A 22118-nucleotide genomic window follows, 5' to 3' on the forward strand; every position below is an offset into this window, starting at 1 on the left:
ACCTAGGGGCTCCTGGGTGGCTCAGTTGATTAAGCATCCGACTCTCAATTTCACCTCCAGTCATGATCTCATGGTTTCATGAGTTCTAGTTTCACATCAGGCTCCACACGGACAGTGCAGAGCCTGTTTGGGAGCCTCTGTATCCCTCTCTCTGTCCCTTCTGCACTCACGCTGTATCAGTCTCTCTCAAAATAAATAAATACACTTTAAAAAAAAAAGTCACCTAAGTATCTTTAAATTTCTTTGACAAAAGGGACAGGGATGGACTATTCATTCTAAGCATTTTTAGAGGAAGGTAAAATGAGAGAGTCCCAAATTCTCCTGTCGATGTTCAGATGTTCTCAAGTTAAAAATGATCAAAATTTAAAAAAAAAAAAAAAAGATTAAAAAATCACTGTCCTAATGAAATCCTAAAGAATTAATTTATGGGTGAAAAGACATATTCCTTGAGATTTCACCTTAAAATACTATATAATAAAGGAATGTAAAGATGGACAGACATGAAGCAAGTATGGCAAACTATTGACAATTACTGAACCAAAGGATGCGTTTATTTTTTTAACACAATTTATTGTCATATCAGTTTCCATACAACACCCAGTACTCATCCCAACAAGTGCCCTCCTCAATGCCCATCACCCACTTTCCCCTCTCTCCCACCTCCCCATCAACCCTGTTTGTTCTCAGCAAAGAATGAGTTTATAAGGTTCACTATCTATTCTTTAATTTTCTGTTTACAAATTTTCAAATCAAAGACTGTAATGAAAAGCAGTGTTGTATTGGTCACTTGAGAATTCATTAACATGCACATAATATCTTAAGGAAGCTTCAACTTTAGAAAAATAAAACACACTAAAAACAAACAGGCCAAAAATATTAAACAGTGGTTGTATTGGGAATATGAGAACCTGAGAGATTTCTTTATTCTTATATTCTACTTTATATCACCTCCTCTCCCCCACTCCCAAAACATGATGATTTTATGATGCAGGGGATACTCACACACACACATATATACATATTCAACATTGTCAAAACTAAAATAAAAGTGGTTTCAGGCTTAAGATGTAACACTAAGTTCCTTAAAATAAATTTAAAAGGGTAAAAGGATTTACCTGCTCTTCTCTTTTCTGCTTGCGTAACTGCAGTCCCTCTTCCTCCCTCCTCCTGCGCATCTCATCAGGATTCAGGGATTTATTTTTGTAACTTTTCAACCGAAAGTTCTCTTTTCCTGGGGTAGTCATGATTTCTACAAAAATGAGAGAGGAAGGGAACAAATGAGCTTAGCTTATGGTAAGAAGCTCTATTATTCTAATAGCTCAGCCTTTTAAACATATACATGTCCACCCTCACTCCACAGGGACACCAGAAATGGTTACTTTTTTTTTTTTATTTTAACAGTTCTATTAAATTGTACAAGTCAGTAGCTTTTGGTATTTTCACAGCCATGTGAAACCATCACCACAATTTTTTAACATTTTCATCGCCTCAAAAAAGAAACTGCATATCATTTGCCTATCACTCCTAATCCGGACACTTTAATAGAATCATATGTGCACTCTTTTGTGCCTGGCTTCTTTCATTTAGCAGATTTTCAAAGTTCATCTATGTTGCGACATACATCAGTACTTTATTCCTTTTTATGGCAGAATAATATCCCATTATATTGATATACCCCATTATATTTTATATCTCATCAGCTGACACATATTTGGGTTTTTTCCACTTTTTGGCTATTAGGAATAATGCTTTTACAAGCATTATTTATACAAATAAACATTTTATTTGTATTATTTATACAAATAAACATTTGAGACAAGTTTTTATGTAGATATATGTTTTCATTTCTCTTGGGTATATACCTAGGAATGGAACTACTGGGTCACACAGTAGTAACTCTGTTTAATCTTGAGGAACTGCCAAAATATTTTTCCAAAGTCCTGTGCTATTTTACATTTCCACCAAGCAGGGTACAAGGGTTGACAATTTCTCCATATGCTCGCCGACAATTACTATTACAATTTTTGGTATCTGCTGTCCTTTCACATATTTATTTTCCAACTGTATATCCTCCATTAAAAAAAAGTCTATTCAGATTCTTCACCCATTGTTAAATTGTCTTTTTATGACTGAGGTGTAAGAATTCTTTATATATTCTAGAAAGAAATCCTTATCAGATTTGTTTAAATATTTTCTTTCATTCTATAGGTTGTCCTTTCACTTTCTTAATGGTGTCCTTTGAAACAAAAGTTTTTTAATTTTGCTGAAGTCCAAATCGATCTATTTTCTTGGTTGTTGCTCATGCTTTTCGTGTCAACTTAGGGTTTCTTAATCCTAAATTTCCTATTAAGAGTTTTTTTTTTTAAATATTTTATTTATTTCTGAGAGAGAGAGAGAGAGAGAGAGACAGTGTGAGCAGGAAAGGGTCAGAGAGAGGGGGAGACACAGAATCTGAAACAGGCTCCAGGCTCTGAGCCAGCTCTCAGCACAGAGCCCGATGCGGGGCTCGAACCCACAAACCATGAGATCATGACCTGAGCCAAAGTCGGACGCCCAACCGACTGAGCCATCCACATGCCCCACCCTATCAAGAGTTTTAAATTTTAGCTCTTACATTTAGGTCTGTCATTCATTTGAGTGATTTATTATATATGGTATGAGGTAAGGGTCCAAATGCATTCTTTCACAACTGGCTACCCACTTGTTGAAAAAAGGATTCTTTCTCCACTGACTGGTCTTGATACCCTTGTTGAAAATCAAACTTACCATATCCATATGGTTTTCTTTCTCAATTCAGATCTGTATATATATCCTTATGCTAATTTCACACAATCTGATTACCATTTTTGTTAACTTTTGAAATCAGGAAGTATGAGTCCTCCTATTTTATTCTTTTTCAAGATTGTTTTGGCTCTTCTAGACACCTTGCAATTCCATGTGAATTTTAGGAGCAATGTGTCAATTTCTACAAAGAGATGAGCTAGGATTTTTATATGGACTACACTGAATCTGCAGGTCAATGTGGGGAGTATTGCCATCTTGATGTTAAATCTTCCAAACCACAGACAGGATGGTTTTCTATTTACTTAGAGCTTCTTTAGTATCTTTCAACAATATCTTGTAGTTTTTAGTGTTTTATACTTTTTTTGTTAAATTTATTCCTATTTTTTTTTTGATGCTATTATAAATGGAACTTTTTCTTAATTTCACTTTTGGATTGTTCATGGTAAGTCTATAGAAATGCAGTTGATTTTTTTATATACTGATTTTTGTATTCTGCAACTTTGCTAACTTGTGCATTAGTGCTAATATTGTTTTTTAGTAAATTCCTTAAGATTTTCTACATAACAAGAGCATATCACCTGTCACAGTTTTATTTCTTTCCAATCTTGATGCCTTTGTGTATTTTTTTTCATAATTACCATAGTTAGAACCTCTAAAACAATGTTAGATATAAATGGAGAATGCAGATACTCTTTCTTATTCCTGATCTTAGGGGAAAAGCATTCAGCTTTTCACCATAAGTACGATGTTATCTTTGAATTTTTCATTGGAGTTTTATTCATTTTGAGGAAGTTCCCTTCTACTCCTCTTTTTTTTTAGTGTATTTATCAATTAAAGGGTGTTGGATTTTGTAAAAAACTCTTTCCATGTCTTTGGTGATGACAATGTGACTTTTTTTTTAAATTTTACTGATGTATTACATTAATTGGTTTGTGAACTTTATTTACATCAATGTTGCATTTCTGGGATAAGCGCCACTTGGCTGTCGCATAAAATTCTTTTTATATGCTCGTGAATTAGGTATGGTAGTGTCTGGAGGATTTTTGTGTTTATCTTCGGAAGGGATAGTGGTCTATAGTTTTCTTGTGATGTCTTTGGTATCAGAGTAATACTAGCTTCATAAAATAAGTTGGGAAGTGTTACCCTTCTCAATTTTTAGGAAGAGCTAGCACTAATTGTTCTTTAAATGTTTGAAAGAATTCAGCAGTGAAGCCATTTGGGCCTGTACTATTCTTTGTGGGTAGCTTTATGATTAATCCAATCTCATCACTTGCTATAGGTCTACTATTCAGTATGTCTATATAAATCAGTTTCAGCATCTTTCTAAAAATGTGTCCATTTTATCTAAGCTATGTAACTTAATGGTATACAGTTGTTCACAGTATTCCTTTATAATCCTTTCCATTTTTCTAATGCCAGTAATAATGTTCCCCTCTTTTATTTCTGAGTCTAGTAATTTAAGTCCTTTTTCTCTAGGTCAATCTGGCCAAAGTTTTGCCAATTTTGTCAATCTTTCAAAAAACCAGTTTTTAGTTACTTTAATCTTCTCTACTGGTTTTCTATTTTCTAGTTCATTAATTTCATCTTTATTATTTCCCTTCTTCTGCTTGTTTTGGGTTGTTTCTATATTAAAACTCTCATCTTTATTATTTCCCTCCTTCTGCTTGTTTTGGGTTGCTCTTTTTTCCACTGACTGAAGGTAGAAGGTTAGTTATTGATTTGAGCCTTTCTTCTTTCTTAATATAGCATTTATCACTAGAAGTTTCTCTGTAAGCACTGTTTTAGCTGTATCCCTTAAGTTTTCTTAGGTGGTAACTTCATTTTCGTTTATCTCCAAGCATTTTCTGATTTCTCTTTTCATTTCTACTTTGACCTAGTGGTTATTTATTTATTTTTTATATTTTATTTATTTCTGAGAGAGAGAGACAGACAGACAGACAGCGTGAGCAGGAGAGGGTCAGAGAGAGAGGGAGACACAGAATATGAAGCAGGCTCCAGGCTCTGAGCCAGCTGTCAGCACAGAGCCCAATGTAGTCTCCCAACCATTCCTGCTGAATTGTCTATTGCTCTCTTCATTTCTGTCAGGTTTTGCTTCTTGTATTTTGGTGCTGTTATTAAGTACATATATAACTGTTTTATCTTTCTGGTGAATTGACTCATCCCTCTTTATCTCTAGTAACATGTTTTGCTTTAGTCTATTTTTTCAGATATTAGAATAGCCCCTCAAATTTTCTTGTGGTTGCTGTTTACATAATAGATCTTTTTCCAACCTTGTACTTTGACTGCATTTGTATCTTTAAAGTACATCTCTTGTAGAGAGCATATAGTTGGATACTCTGACAATCTCTGCCTTTTTTATTATACAGTTTAATCAATTCATGTTTAATGTTATTACTGATAGTTTATTTACAGCTGCTTTTTCATTTTGTGTGTCTCATGTCTTTTTGTTCCTTTATTACTTTGACAGCTTTCTTTTGCATAAGTAAAAATTTCCTAACCAAGCACTAAAATTTCTTTAATGACTTTTCCCTGTATTTCTAGTTTTCCCCCTAGTGGCTGCTCAAGGGCTTACCATATACATTTTAACTTCAGACTTCTACTAGCTTCAGGTTTATTACTAGCTTAAATCCAATAAGATAAAGAACTGTTATACTGTATAGTCCTATTGCCTTTTCCTTCATTTGATGGTATTATAGATATTTTAATGTTACAAACCCAATAATGCACTGTTATAATTGTTACTTTATCACTGATAGTCATTTCCTTAGCTTGACATAGCTCTGCCTCCACTCACCTCCTCTGTACTGCTAATGACAAATACATTACAAATACACTACATTTCTACACCTTATAGGCCCAAGAATCAATTTTTAGAAAAAAGAAGAAAAAAATATGTGCTTATATTCTTTTTTAAAATTACAGAATTACCTTTACTGGTACTCTTTGTTTATATGGATTCAAATATTCTTTTTTAAAATTACATAATTAACTTTACTGGTACTCTTTGTTCATATGGATTCAAATGACTGAGATCACTTGCTTTCAGGATAAAAAGCTTCTTTTAGTATTCTTGCAAGGTGGATCTGTGAGTAATAAGCTCTTTCAGTTCCTGTTTATCTGGGGAAAATCTTCATTTCACTTTCATTTTAAAAAGATACCTTTGCTGGATATACAGGATTTTTGGTTGACCGTATTTATCTTTGAGTACTTAGACTATATTATTACACTGACTCTGGCCTCCATTGTTTCTGCTGAGAAGTCAGCTATTCTTCTTATCAGGGCTCCCTTGCAAATTAATTTCTTGAAGAAGAGATTAGGAGCTATTTTATGACCTGCTTTTCTCCCTAACCACCCAACAGAGAGAACTAGGGCTCTCAAGCTGGGAGTATAGACAATAGCATGCCTCTCTGAGTGATAACCCTTATAGGAGCTGAGTATTTTGTCCAGATAGGTGGCAGCCTGCAGTCTTCTCAACTTGTCTCTCCTGACACAGAATACAGAATCATCACCTTAACAGAAAAGATGATCTACTCCCTAGTACTCCCAGCAGCTCTACACCCAGGTAGAGCCTCTCTGTTCCACAAGTGGGGACTGGACAGAAGGTAGTCCTCTACCTCTCTACCATATATACCCAGAACTTAGCATCAGCATCAGGCAGATGGGAGTGGGAAGAGAAATCCTGACATCCTGCTCCTCCCAAAAAGAAAACCTTCCCTCCAGATGGAAGCCTTTCATTTACTGTATGCCCTAGGACCACTTCCAGAAGCTTTAAGCAGCAGTTTTCAAAGTTTCCCCATTTTTACTAGGGAGTAGGTCTGTAGAGTTCCTTGTACAATCAGAATGGAATTCACAGAAGAGTTCCTTTTAAGACAATTTTATTGCAAACCTGGATCAAGAATCATTTGATTTATGATACGCTGTGTTGCTTCATCTATTTTACCTGAATCTCTTAACAAACATATGAGGCAAAGAATTATTATTCTCATCCTTTACAGTTAAGGGTTCAGGAGGCTAAAAGAGGTGACTTGGTCGGGGTTACATATTTAATACAAGATACAGCAAGGATATGAACCTTGGTTCCCGATTATCAACCTGATGTTCTACTGTTATGGACTGAACTTTACTACTCCACCCCCACCAACTATATATTGAAGCCCTAACTTCCAATATGACTATATTTGGATACAGCGCCTTTAAGGAGGTAATTAAGATTAATTACGACATCGTAACAGTGGGGTCCTAATCCAGTAGGACTAGTGTGTTTATAAGAAGAGGTAGGGAGCACTGGGTGCCTCAGTGGGTTAAGCGTCCAACTGCTGATTTCAGGTCAGGCCATGATCTCACAGTTCCTATGAGTCTGAGCTCCATACTGGGTTCTGTGCTGACAGTGCAGGGCCTGCTTAGATTCTCTCCCTCCCTCTCTGCCCCTCCCCTGCTCACACTCTCTCTTAAAATAAATAAACTTTAAAAAAAAGAAGAGGAAGAAACACCAGAAATCTCCTCCCCCATTCCAACCCCCTACGTACCCACAAAAAAGGCCATGTAAGGACACAGCAAGAAGGTGTCATCCGCAAGTCAGGAAGAGAAGCTCCACCAGAAACCAACCCTGTGGGCACCTTGATCTTGAACTTCTAGCCTCCAGAACTGGGATAAAATGAATTTCTGTTGTTTAATCTACCCAACCTGTGGTATTTTTTATGGTAGCCTAAGCAGAATAATACATATACCCAGTGTTATTTTGTCAGATTGAGCTTTACTAGACTGAAAGGCAGGGGGAAGGCAGATGAGAATTTGCAAATAATCCTGAAGGAATCATTTAATAGTGCTGAGAAATGATCTAGAGAAAAAAGCTGGACTCCTGAAGCAAACATCATTTTGGCTCTGAAATATTACATTATAGCATAGTAAGAAATTAGAAGTTTTAGGTCAAAGAAAAGAGAAAGCCTATAGTAACAGGGCAGGACCTAGATAAAGTTTAACAATACCAAAAACCAATTAGACTTCAATAACTGGAAGCCTATATTCAACATGGAGCTGGAAAGGCACATAATTTAGGAAAAGTAATGTCAGGAATACACACACACGTATACAGAAAGAAAGAATAATGATAAAACAAATGGAGTAATAGGTAAAATGTGGAATGTGGATGAAGGTAAAAAGGAGATTTTTGTACACTTCTTGAAACTTTGAAATTACTGCATTGTTTAACATTAAAAAAATCTAACAAGGAAGAAATATTGATACAAAACTACTATTCACTTGCTTCGTCTTCTTAAAGTGACATAAGAATCAAGTCCAGAGAAGAGGGCTAGCCTTGAAGCTCTCTTTTCAAATTTACTTCTTAGCACAGTGATAACAGAAAAAATACTGAACTTCTGTGAGCCTCGGTTTCCTCATTTGCACAACAGGGATATTACCTTATAAGGTGAAGAGAAGAAAGGTGAAAACATACTCCCACTGTCTGGCCCATATATAGCTCACACCTGATATTTGTGTAATGAAGAAATGGCTATAAATAGTTTCAAAGGTTCAAAAAAAGATCTCTTCTGACTAAAGTGATGAAGGATAGCTTCATAGAGAAGATGGTGTTTCAGCTAGGTTGTGAAGGCTAGATAGGATTTCAGCAGTTGAAGTTAAAAGAGAAAGACGCACAAAACAGAGTGCAAAGTAAAGCCACAGGCATCAGAAAGTACAACTGATGAAGAATAATAGCATGAAGTCCTATTTGATTAGAGCAATTGCTCTGCAAAATGTAGACAGACATGAGAAATGCCAGCACCTCTCAGTTTTTTCTTTCTTTTTTGTCAAATTGTGGTATCTGAGAACTCACAAATGACTCCAACACTCTAATAATTCCTATCATCCATACAGTGCACTGGTGCCTTTCAAAGTATATAAAAAAAAGCTCGGGGCGCCTGGACAGCTCAATCGGTTGAACGTCTGACTCAGTTTGTGAGTTTGAGCCTCGCATCAGGCTTTGTGCTGGCAGTGCACAAGAAGGCTGCTGCAATGCCAGCACAGAGCCTGCTTGGGTTTCTCTCTCTCTGCCCCTCCCCAACTTGTGCTCCCTCCCTCTCTCTTAAAAGAAATAAACAGGGGCGCCGGGGTGGCTCAGTCGGTTGAGTGTCTGACTTCAGCTCAGGTCATGATCTCACGGTTTGTAGGATCGAGCCCCGCGTCGGGCTCTGTGCTGACAACTAACTCAGAGCCTGGAGCCTGTTTCAGATTCTGGATCTCCCTCTCTCTCTGACCCTCCCCTGTTCATGCTCTCTCTCTCTCTCAGAAATAAATTTTAAAAAAATAAATAAGTAAAAGAAATAAACTTTAAATAAATAATTTTAAAAAAGAACACTACAAAACGTCTGTATAAACAGAAATATGGAAATATACTTCCTCTTAAAGGTAACCACCATCAGGTTCTCTGCATATCCTTTCAAAAATTGGTTATACAAGTATACACATATCCTTTTGGTTTTTATTGTACATGGTTGGGGAAATTATACACTCAATTCTGCACTTCTGCTTCAACTCTAGACAGTTTTCCATTTCAATGCCTATAGTTAAATTTTTTTAATAAAATAATTTTTATATAATAACTGGATGCTAAACATTACTGACAATTAGGCTTGTCTCTAATTTCCTATCACAAGTAATGCTATAACCAATATTCTCCTTCATATATTTGCATACAGTTATATCCATTAATGAATTCTAAACAGTGGAACCTGAAAGTCTGAAGCATGTGCACTTAAAATTATGAAAGTCAAAGTACCCTCTAAAATACCGCACCAACGTATACCAGCATATAGGAGTGTATCAGTTCCCACCACCCACATTAAACTCAAAACTGGTTCAAACTTTTCCAAAAATGCTTTTCATGAAAACTATTTTCATACTACTACTAAGATACCATATATGATTTTTTTTTTCACTTTCACTCATAAGGTTTTCAGAAGCTTTACGATGTGATATCATTACTCTGACACCTAATGGAATGTGTACTGTGTATTTCTGTGTCCCAAATATGTTGTTTTGGGACACCTGATTGGCTTAGTCAGTTAAGCAACCAACTCTTGGTTTCAGCTCACATCATGATCTCATGGTTGGTGAGGTTGAGCTCCATGTTGGGCTCTGTGCCATCAGCTCAGAGCCCAGCTCAGAGCCTGCCTGGGATTCTCTCCCTTTCTCTCTGCTCCTCAGTGGCTCTCACACGTGTGTGCATGGGCTCTACCCCCTCTCCCTCTCAAAATAAACATTTTTTTAAAAAGCCAGGTTTATTGAAGTATAATTTATAATTTACATACAGTAAAACTTAACATTTAAGTAAACACCACCACAGAGAACATTTGCTTTACTACAAAAAGTTCTGTCAGGTCTCTTTCAGGTAAATCCACTCCCTCCTCAACCCAAGGCACTCAATGATTTATCTTCTATCCCTATAGTATTGCATTTTCCAGAATGTAAAATAATTGGAACCACCCAGTATGTAGCCTTTTGAATCTGGCTTCTTTCAGCCAGTATTAACTAATTTGAGATTCATCAATGTTGTTCCATCTATCAGTAAATAATTCCTTTCTTACTGCTGAATTGTATTCTATATCTAATCTATTGGCCAGTTGATAGACGTTTGGGTCTAGTTGATAGACATTTTGGTTGTCTGCCGTTTTTGCAATTATGAATAAGCCACTATAAATATTCACATATGGTTTTTGTATGAACAAATATTTTCATTTTTCTTGGGTAAAAAACTAGGAATGACACTGCTGGGTCATATGATAAGACTACATTTAACTTCATAAGATTGTCAACTGTTTTCCGAAGTGGCTATACCATCATGCGTTCCTACCAGCAATCTATTAGCTCTAGTTGTGTTGCAGTATTGTTTTGAGATACTTCTTGTAAAAACGACATCTAAGTACCACCCAATCATATCTATTTTACTGGTCTTTAAAACTTGAAATGTGTGTTGAATTTTTATGACTTTATTGCCAGTCAAGTTTATCTACTTTGACCTATTAAATATGATGAGATATTAATAGAGTTCTTAATATTGAAAGATTGATTCTTGGAATACACACACTCAGTCATGGTGCATTACCCTTTTAAACTCTATGTTAATATTTTCTTTAAAATTTCTACACCACATTGGGGCACCTGGGTGGCTCAGTCGGTTAAGCATCTGACTTTGGCTGATGTCATGATTTCATGGTTTATGAGTTTGAGCCTCACGTCTGGCTCTGTGCTGACACCTCAGAGCCTGGAGCCTGGTTCGTATTCTGTGTCTCCTTCTCTCTCTGCCCTTCCCCTACTACTGCTCTCTATCTCACTCAAAAATTATAAACATTTAAAAAAATTAATTTCTACAACACAAATCAAAACCACAGTGAGATATTATCTAACACCTGTCAGAAATAGACAAGAAGTAACAAGGTTGGCAAGGACGTGGAGAAAAAGGTGAAAATGCAAACTGGTATAGACACTGTACAAATGAGTATGAAGGTTCCTCAAAATATTAAAAACAGAATCACCAAATGATCCAGTAATTCCATGGCTGGGTATTTACCCAAAGAAAATGAAAACACTCATTCCAAAAGATATGTGCAACCCTATGTTTACTGTAACACTGTTTACAACAGCCAAGATATGGAAGGAAGCTAAGTGTCTACTGATTGAAAATAGACCAATGGATAAAGAAGGGTGGTGTATATATACACAGTGGAATGTTACTCAGCCACCAAAGGGAAAAAAAAAAAAGGTGAGATCTTGCCACTTGCAACAACATAGACAGACCTAGAGGAGATTATGCTAAGTGAAATAACAAATATCCTATGATTTCACTTATATGTACAATCTAAAAACCAAAACAAAAAGCAAAATGCAAAATCAACCCATAAATACAAACTGGTGGTTTCCCAGAGGGGATGGAAGAGTGGGAGGATGGGTAAAAGAGGTGGAGTGGGAGATACAGGCTTCCAGTTATGGAATAAGTCACAGGGATGGAATGAAGGGACAGAAGTCACAAGGGAAGGAAGTCACTAGGGAATATAGTCAACATTTTCGAAACAATGTTGTATGCTAACATATAGTGCCTACACTTGTAGTGAACATTGCATACGTATAGAGTTGTGTAATCACTATGTTGTATACCTGAAAGTAATGTAACACCGTATCAACTACAACTTTGTGCCTGGGTGGCTCAGTTGGTTAAGCATTGGACTTAAGCTCAGGTCATGATCTTGCAGTTTGTGGGTTAGAGCCCTGTTCTGGGCTCCGTGTGGACAGCTCAGAATCTGGAGCCTGCTTCAGGTGTCTTCTGTGTCTCTCTCCCCCTCTGCCCCTCCCCTGCTCTGTCTCTCCTGCTCTCTCTCAAAACTAAATAAACATTAAAAAAAAAAAAAACCATAAAAGAAAAATTTCTATGCCAGTATCCGTAAGTGAGATTATTTAATATAGTATCTTCCTCCCTTCCTTTTTGTGGGGTACAGGAGTATTATATCTGCCACTTTAAGAACTTTCTGAAAAAACACATGGGTATGATTTCAATTAAATAACATTCTACAAGAGGCAAAACTATGAAGACAGCTAAAAGATCAGGGGTGGCCAAAGGTTTGTGGTGTAGAAGGAACGAACAGCAGAGCAGAAAGGATTGTTAGGGCAGTGAAACTATTATGCATGATACTTTAATGGTGGATACCAGTAGCAATACATCTGTCAAAACTCAAAGAATGTACAACTCGAAGAATGAATGTAAACTTCATGTAAACTATAGACTTTGGATAATGATGCATCAATGTTAGTTCCATTATAACAAATGTACCACTCTAATGCGAATGTTGACAGTGGGGAAGGAAGTGGGGTACATGGGAACTCTACTTTCCATTCAATTTTGTTATAAAACTAAAACTACTCTAAAAAATAAAGTCTATATTAAAATAAAAAGTCTTAAATATTTCTACATTCCTACTCATAACCGAGATTCGTTGGTTCCCCCTCCTTATGGGGAAAAGAGGGGTTTATATCTGCCATGTGAGAAAGCTTTTTGAAAAGCAAGCACTCAACCATCATTCCAAAGAATTTGATTAATAAGTCTGAGTTACAAACTAGGTCTCTGGTATTTTGCTTTTTCTTTTAAAGATTCCCAAGTAAATTCTGATATGCATCTGCAACTGAAAAATGTTACATAGTGAAGCAAAAGTTTTAATGGCAAACAATGTAAAATACAGTTGAAACAAGCTTACACTGGATTGAAAGGAACTTTGATAATACAGAAATGAAACAAAATCTATAGGGGATTATAAGAGGAACAACAAAGTTATAGTATGAAAAATTTTGCTAACCCTAAGCAATTATTTTTAGAATATTATCACCTATACAATTCATTTAAAAAACCTAAGTTACTATCAATAACTTTTCAAAATACTCTCAGGAACCAGAAACCTTTACAATTAAAGCCATCATCCCTAATTTTCCCTGTTTTCTAAGGAAATAAAGCCAAGAAAGCAATAAAGTTAAAAACCAGATGCAAAACTGGTGGTAAAAGGGAAATGCACTCTACTCTTCCAAAATGGAATCTTCCACTTTTTCCTTCATGTTCATTTACTTATCAAATTTTCCTCATTATTCTATCCCAAGTGTTTGATTTTATCTGCTCCTGTCTATTCTCACTGCCACCAGTCTGGTACAGGTCCTTGTCATCCTAATATCCACATAACTGAAAAAACTCTAACCCACCCTTCCTTAACCTTGGGCTCTGCTGTTCTTCAATTCATCCTTCACACAGCTCTCCAATTATCTCAACACCTTTTTCGCTGTATTACTTCAATGCCTAAGGACCTAGAATGGGTCTTTAGCATATATCAGATCAAATCTGAACTTCTTTGTCCTACAAGATCCCTTGGGCTTGATTCATTCAATATTCTTTTCATTCTATACCAATCTCCACCCAACACACTGAGTGTAGATCTATGTATATTTTATTACATTCAAGATGATATATATTTAGTGTGCTGTGTCAATCCACCCAATCAGTAAATTCCAAACACACTAAAAACTGTCTAGAGTTTTTATTCTTTGTGAAACACCATAAAGTGCTAATATAGTTAATCATATAAACTAAGCATAATTAGAAAACGTGACATGCTTGTAATATCAAAAAACCAAAACCACAAGAAAACAGGACTACAAAATAAGTTTTGATTTATAAATTTAAGCGTAAATGAATTAAGTATAAAAAAGCTTTCAGGTCGTTTGTGAATATTATACATTTTTAACCAACTTCTAATCAAGTGGTAGCAAGCCCCTTTAAAAGATTTTAATAAAAATTTGAGAAGAAAAATAAAATAGAAGATATCCTACTCATTTTTTTTTCCTGTAAAATAACTTAAAGAGTTTCTGTATTTTTAGTGACAGCATTCTAGTGTTCAGTGGGGGCGAAGTCTGAAAAACACTGCCCTAAGCCTCTCCGGAGGGAAGTCAATGCTGCAGACATGATTCATAGGTGCTCATCTCTGGTTACATCTTATAGCTCTAACCCCATTAATCTAAGTAGGTATCTCTGTTTTCTTTCATGTCCCAGCTTCAAACTTTCTACCACTGAGAAGTTGACTATAACCTTTGACCCTGAATTCTGACTTCACCTTCCAGTATCTATGGATTCCCAATTTGCAATGTTCATCAAAGACATTCTCAATATCCAAAAACTTAAAGGAAAATATTTACTAAAGATTTTTAGAAATCCATACCCTAGAATTCAGTAATTCTACTTTTGGAATACACCCAAAGGAAATAAAATTAGCAGAATGTGTTAAGACTGTTCATTGTAGTGTGATTGTTACAAGAAAAATTGTAAACCTAAAAATTCCAAAATGAGGGCTTGGTATGGACAAGATAATAATATTCTGAGAAATGAAAAAAACAAAACACATGAAAAATCTGGATGTTGAGAAACAAAAACCCAACTTATTTTCTATATTTTTAAAGTGGGATACAAATATTTTAAGAGAAAATTAATATTTTTCTGTATCTTCCAAATTTTCTACAGTAAGCAACTGTACTATTTGTACAATAAGAAAAACTTTCAAAAAGTAGAGCTGAAAGCGTGTATTTACTACAAAGCTTCCCCGCCTACACTGAAATTTCTTTATTTTTGTCTAGAATTTTACCAACTCAATGTTCTGTTATGTCATCAAAGTTCTGATCGAATACTTTAGGTCTTTAAGAAAAAGACCTAAAGCACCCAGGGGCACCTGGGTGGCTCAGTTGGTTGAGCATCCAGCTTCGGCTCAGGTCATGATCTCACAGTTTGTGAGTTTGAGCTCAGCATTGGGCTCTGTGCTGACAGCACGCGGAGCCGGTTTCAGATTCTCTGTCTCCCTCTCTCTTTGCCCCTCCCCCATTCACGCTCTGTCTCTCTCAAAAATAAACATTAAAAATAATAATAAAATAAATTTAATTTTAAATTTAAAAAATTTTAAATTTATACTGAGCATACAGTAGTCGCTCAAATGTTGTGGAAAGAATGAACAGATTAGAAAATAGTTTATGAACTAATGTAATATTGTGTGTCAACTATACTCAAATAGACAAAAAGTTTATAAAAATAAATAAAATGGGGGGCGCCTGGGTGGCTCAGTCGGTTAAGTGTCCGACTTCGGCTCAGGTCATGATCTCACGGTTCATGGGTTCGAGCCCCATATCAGGCTCTGTGCTGACAGCTCAGAGCCTGGAGCCTGCTTCAGATTCTTTGTCTCCCATCTCTCTGTCCCTCCCCCGCTTGCTCTCTGTCTCTGTCTCTCAAAATAAAATAAAGACATAAAAATTAAAAAAAGAAATAAAATGGTAAATTTGATAGATTAAACAATGCTAAAATGATTAACATTTCTTAAAGGAACCAACCACGGGACAGAGAAAAACAGAATCACAGATGAGATGTCAAAACCTTGTCAGAAGCTGTAAAACAAATGGTCAAATGATATTTTACTAACAAAGTGGAGAACTCTAAAGCCTAAACACCTGCAAAGAAGCTGATTCACACTGCCCACAAGCAGGAGGCTTCACAGGGATCTTTGAAGGTAGAGAGTAATGCGACTAGAAACTAGAAGGTTAGCTGAAAGTCTACAGTAATCACAGCCACATTTCTTCCCCCACCGATTAAAGCCAGGCAACCCTCCCTCCCTCAACCCTATAGTTGTTGAGAAGATTACTCTGAAGAAACCAAACTAGAGTGACTCTAAAGAGCTCTCCAGTATGGTATCATACAGAAAACAGGACTACATGAACACAATGAACAGTGAGAACCCCAGCTACTTTTTAAGATGGGTTCCCAAAACATAGCCGCCAGGTATATATATCCTCCAGGCGAGAGACTGGAGGTTCTCTTTCTCCAGGAAACGGATGAGACCAAGAGAAAGGACCTATGAGTGTCCCTTCCTCCCATAAATGGCCACCTTCAACACCTATATAGAGTTTTCCATTCCGTTTCTGGCACTTCACTCTTAAATATGAATGGACAGCCGTGTACGATTATGGCCGGGGAAAGCCTCTATACAGAAAAGACAACAGAAACAAAAAAAGGAACTTAAACAGAGCAAATGAAGGTGGGGAGGAGGAAACTTAAAAACTATTATTAACATCTTCAGAAGGATTATAGTGTCTGTGAATCGACATAGAGATACTATATCAGGAGCACCTGGGTGGCTCAGTAGGTTAAGCATCCAACTTCAGATCATGATCTCATGGTTCGTGAGTCTGAGCCCTGCATTGAGCTCTCTGCTGTCAGTATGGAACCCATTTCGGATCCTCTGTCCCTCTCTCTCTCTCTGCCCCTACCCTGCTTGTGCAGTCTCTCTCTCTCTCTCTCCCACATTAAAAAAAAATTTAAGATACTGTAAGAATGAGCTCTAAAAAACTTAAAATGTGGATAGAAATTTAGAACTCAATAGAAGGGTTGGAAGATAATACTGAGGAAATTTCTTAGGAAGCAGAACAAAAAGACTAAGTAATAAAAATAAGAGGGAAAAGACAATTAAAAGATCAGCCTAAGAGTTCCAATACCCAAATACAAATTCCAAGAAAGAACAAAAAAAAAAAATTGATGAGGAAGAGATTTTCAAAGAAACAAGGCATCACATTAGAATACCCACTCAATGAGAGACACTATAGACAAAATTAACAGAAAGATTACTGGCTTAGAAAAGATATTTTCCAAGCCTAAAATAAACAGACCATTCAAATCTAACCTCCACAAGGAACTGCTGCAAACCAAAAAGATAGTAACCCAAAGGAAAGAGAAACAAAGGGCAAAATAGACAATTTTCAAAAGGGAAAACTTGAACAGATCTAAAACATGCTCAAACTTATTAGTAATCAGAAACTGAAACAATGAGACACCACTTTATATCCATCGCTGGCAAATATTACAAAATTGAGTAAAGCCAAAGTACTGACAAAGATGTGGGCAAACAAGAACCCTCCCGTACTTGTAGTAGGCACATAAACTAGTTCTCCTATAACCCAGGAAACCCACTCTTGCGATTCTATCCCAGAGACCTTCTGACACAGGTCCATAATAATGTACAAGAGTATATTTACCACAGTTTTATCTATGATGCCAGAAAGGCCAATCTGGTGGGAAAGAAAAATAAGATGTGTATTATGGAATTACATCATACACAACTGTTATGTAGAGACAACAAACAGATCTCTAAAACAATGTTGAGTAAAAAAAGTAAGAAACATTACAAGGTCTGTAACACAATAAACTAAATACATACACACATACACACCACTATATACTACATAATTATTCAACAGTTCATATATAATCAAGGAATATACCAGTCACAATGCAGTGAATGCCTACTGGAAAGGGTAGGACTCAGAAACTAAAGAAAAATTTAAAGGTCCTTGTATGGTTTGATGACAGTGTGTCAAGAACTGAGATGCATAATTAACTTAAAAACTACTTTTATCTAGAGTCCAAAAAATAATTTTAAAAAAATTCCCCAGAACTGAATGACATGAAACATTCATGCTTGTAAGCTTTCATGAGTGCCCTTAAATTAAAAAAAAAAAAAAAACCAACAACCTAGTTAGGCATATTATCATGGAATTTGGGGGGTTCAAAATAATATCCTGGGGTGCCTGGGTGGCTTAGTTGGTTAAGCACCTAACTCTTGGTTTCCGCAAAGGTCATGAGTTTGGGCCCTATGTCGGGCTCTGCACTGACGGTGCGGAGAATGCCTGGGATTCTCTCTCTTCCTCTAAGTAAATAAATAAATGAATAAATAAATACAAACAATATCCTAAAAGTTTCTAGAGACTGGCAGAAAGATGGGAAGGTTACATACAAATAAAGGAGATTCAGAATGGTTTTAGACTTCAACAGTGGCAACGGAATGCAAGAAAACAACAAGCTATGACTTCCAAATTTTTTAAGCCTACAATTTTATACCCAGGCAAATTGCTGATGAGATATTAAGACAGACTAGAAATCTATTTCAATTATATACAATCTCAGAAAGTTTTTACTTCCCAGGTACCCTTTCTCAGGAGGCTAAAAAAAATAGGAGAAACAAGAGACCAATACAGGAGAGAGGCAAAGAGAATTTTAAGGGTGATGTAAAGGTAAGTTCCAGGATAACAGGTAGCAAGTAGGCCTAGAAAGTAACCAGTCCAGATTGCATTAAAGGGACAGAGAGTTCTAGGACACTATCTCAGGAAATAAACAGAGGGGCGCCTGGGTGGCTCAGTCAGTTAAGCGTCCAACTTCGGCTCAGGTCATGATCTCAAAGTTTTTGAGTACGAGCCTCGTTATCAGTTCAGTTTCTCTCTCTCTCTTTCTTTCTCTCTCTCTCTCTCACCCTCTCTCCCCCCTTCCTCGACTTGTGCTGTTGCTGTCTCTCAAAAATAAATAAATGTGAAATAAATAAACAAACAAATAATAGGGGAAAAAAGTATTAATTCCCGGAAAAACACAAATAGGTTAACAGAAGAAACATCATAATACATGGTTCAGCTGTGAATATTTACATAGTTATATTATTGTAAACACTCTAAATATTGACTTAATAAAGAACTATGACAATTATATTGGGAGGATGGGAGAGGCAGTGTGTATGTATGTGGAAGAAAGTCAACAGATAATACCTAAGATTGCCATATCAAGAAAAAGCAAAAGAAACAAGTTATGATTAATAAGAGTAAACAGCTTTAAAAAAAAAAAAAAGGTAGCCTCTAATAGTGCAGAGGCTAGAACAGGGGACAGTTATTTTTCACATATTATTCTGATTAAAAAATTGTATTTTTTAATAGCAATAAAGCAAGGAACTTGGACAGTCTTCCTTCAGCTTTTAGTAAAGTATATCTTCATAGTATCATTTCATGATGCGAAACCAACTACATCTAGTTTATTCTGCTTGGAAGACTGAACTGCAAACCAAGACAAGATCAAGCTTCAATGGCTGGTGTGAACATACTACAAATAGCCCTGTTTGAACTCAGCTCCATCATGTACTCAGTGAAGTAGGACAAGTTACCTAACCATCCTATACATTTAACAATCTCCTCAAAGTGGTTGTGCAAGGGTAATTAAATGAAAACAATTAATGTAGTACTTGATCTATCAATAGATATTAGTCCCTCCTGCTTGTCTTTCTGTTCCCCAGCTACAAGCCCCCATTCTGACCCCAAGCTGCCTTGTTGGTCAGAATACAGACTCATGGACAACTCAGCACATATCCCTCCTCATGCTGGAAAATCAATCACGATGAGTAAGCAGACTTATCTTTGTATATGAAGGGCAGCATTATTCTTGTTATGTGAAGAAGATTATCCTCATTATCCACATTCTGGATTATTGCCTGCTTTCAAGAACTGTCCCAATTAATCTACTATACTAGGTCAGAAACATTTTATCACTTAGATCTGTATTTTGTGGGGCTGTAACATCTTTTAAAAAAACAAAACCAGAACTGCATTCCATCAGTCTTCATCCCAGCTCTTTCACTGCAGGGCCTCAAAATTTTCTAATGCAGGCCCTTTCTGGCCCCCCATTGGCCTGGGGCCACCTCCTGCTTACTGCAGCAAGAACGGAGTGAAATCAGCCCCAATCAGCTAATTGAATTGTTTACCATTTCCAATGTTTTCTTCCATTATTATGGCTGAATTTGTAATACCTGCAGAGTACAGCGATCTTAAAACAAAGACTTTGAGTAAGAGGGAATTACCTTTATCACTAGGTCAGTCACCTTTACTTGCATGGCCCAAAACCTTAACTGATTTTATACAAAGTATTCATACATCTAAAAACAATCTGACAGACTTAAAAACACAAACATCATAAATATCAACATAGTCGCTAATTTAGCAAACACTGTGCTAAAACACTGGTGATAAGAGCAAGCTATAATCCCTAATCTCAAATGAAAGGGAAAAGGTAGTAACTAAATTGAAAGCAACAGGGAACAAAGAAAAAATAGTCCAGGAAACAACTGAGAGAATTTTCAAACTATCTGGTATACTTGATAACATAGTTGAGGCTAAGGAAAATTACAAAAATTGGACTCAGCTCTGAACCCCCACACCCACAACAGCCAAAGTGTAAAGAGCAACAAGATGAACAGGATGGCTTACAAAACACAAATGACCTAATAAAAGCAGTTATTTGTTTAAAAAAAAAAAAGAAAGAAAAGGCCTATCACTGGGCTCTTAAAAAGAATTTGTCTTTAAGGCATCTCCCTCATAAGGCCCAATAAATAAATTAGCAATGAAGATTTTTTTCATGTTGTCTTATATACCAATCCTAGATAAAAGTCAATGTCCATAACATTAAATCATAGTTCTGTGAAGAGGACCTAAAGTAACAAAATACAAGCATACTGACTTCGGGTGACGTGTTTACTTCTGTCATTTGGTTTAATTTAGGGTTTTTATAATATGTTTTATTTCTCTACTAGACTGCAAACTCCTCAAGGCTCATATCTAATTCCATTTAAACTTCTTGTGCTATTTTACTAGAGTACATTACAGTTTCTACTCAATTATAATGACTGATAAAATGCCAAGCAGTTAATATCTGTATTTACTCTTTGTCAGTCTTCCCCTCCAAACTATCAATTCCATGAGAGTAGTAACAGTGTTCTGGCCGTGTCTGTATCCCTAGTCTGAGGGCATACAATCACTAAGTATATATTGAATGAATGGATTAAACAGTAATTAAAACACACACACACACAACCAAAAAGTATGAAAGGAGAGGAGAAATAATTCTTAAAATGGCAGTGATCTTGGATTCTAAGGCTGTTTCCAAAAGGAGCTAGATGAACTTAGGTAAGTTACTTAACTTCTCTGGCTTTCAAAGCTTTCATCTATAGAATGGAAAAAAGTTAACATCTACTTCAGAGTTACTGTAAGCATTAAATGTTTTAATATACCTAAAGTATTCGGCAAAACACCTGGAAAGCAGTTTAAATGTTCATTCCTTTCTCGCACATCCTCCATCTTACAATCAAGTATACAAAGTGGCCCTCCAAGAATAAATTATTACAGTGAAAATGCAATAGACTTCATTATCTTTTTCCTTTGAAAAGTTAAAATTGCATCTCCACAATCTCTAAGGGGAAACAACTTCTGGATCCGTTCCAAAATATTACAAATACAAGAATAAGTTAATATGAAAAATGAGCCTTGAAGCAACAAGAGGGAGTAAAATCACTTACTCATCTACTACTGCTGAGAAACAGGGGTTTTGAAGGAACTGTTTCTTAAAGGGAAAAAAGGATGAGAAAGTAATATTAGCATGTTTTAGAAAAAAAAGAACTTCGAATTTGTTTATTTTACACTTAACCCTTAAAAATCAATGCTTTTGCTATCTTTCCCTTAAAAGTGAAACATTACTTTCGTTCAAACCTAAAACATTCCTTCAAGATTTCCTTGACTCCAGTCATCCTCCAGTTTTCCTCCTCCCATTTTGCGCTTCATCGAATACTTCGCTGTTTCCCTCGCATCACCACTTCCACACGCTATGTGCAGACGAAGTTCTGTCATTCCTATAATTACCACACCCCGGTCAGCCGCTTCAGGCCCATGTTGTTATGACATCTGTAAACTGCAGTCGTCCGTCTCCACCCCCGTCTCCTCACCCCCCGCCCCCCCAGCTCCAACACGGGCTGTAACTTGTGAATTCCCGAGACAGGATTTCTACCCGCGCCCCTGCTCCCTCAAGTCTCAGTCCCAGCGCTGCCCACTCCCGTCCTACACCCCCCTCCCCCCGCGCCCGCACGCACGGGGCCGCGGCGCAGGCTCAGCGCTCGCCTCCTCTCAGCCCCGCTGCCTCG

General features: G+C 36.6%; 1 protein-coding gene across 1 annotated transcript in view; it reads right to left on the reverse strand.

Annotated features, from left to right (window-relative positions):
• Positions 1 to 22118, reverse strand: part of KPNA1 (karyopherin subunit alpha 1) — a 65929-nt gene that overhangs the window by 43546 nt on the left and 265 nt on the right. Inside the window, exon 2 of the mRNA XM_077767605.1 lies at positions 1116 to 1249. Coding sequence (XP_077623731.1) covers positions 1116 to 1244 — 129 coding nt within the window. The 5' untranslated portion in view covers positions 1245 to 1249. The remainder of the gene's footprint in view (positions 1 to 1115; positions 1250 to 22118) is intronic.

Source organism: Crocuta crocuta, unplaced genomic scaffold (assembly GCF_008692635.1).
Source record: "Crocuta crocuta isolate KB4526 unplaced genomic scaffold, BGI_CrCroc_1.0 scaffold45, whole genome shotgun sequence".
NCBI classification, from domain to species: domain Eukaryota; kingdom Metazoa; phylum Chordata; class Mammalia; order Carnivora; family Hyaenidae; genus Crocuta; species Crocuta crocuta.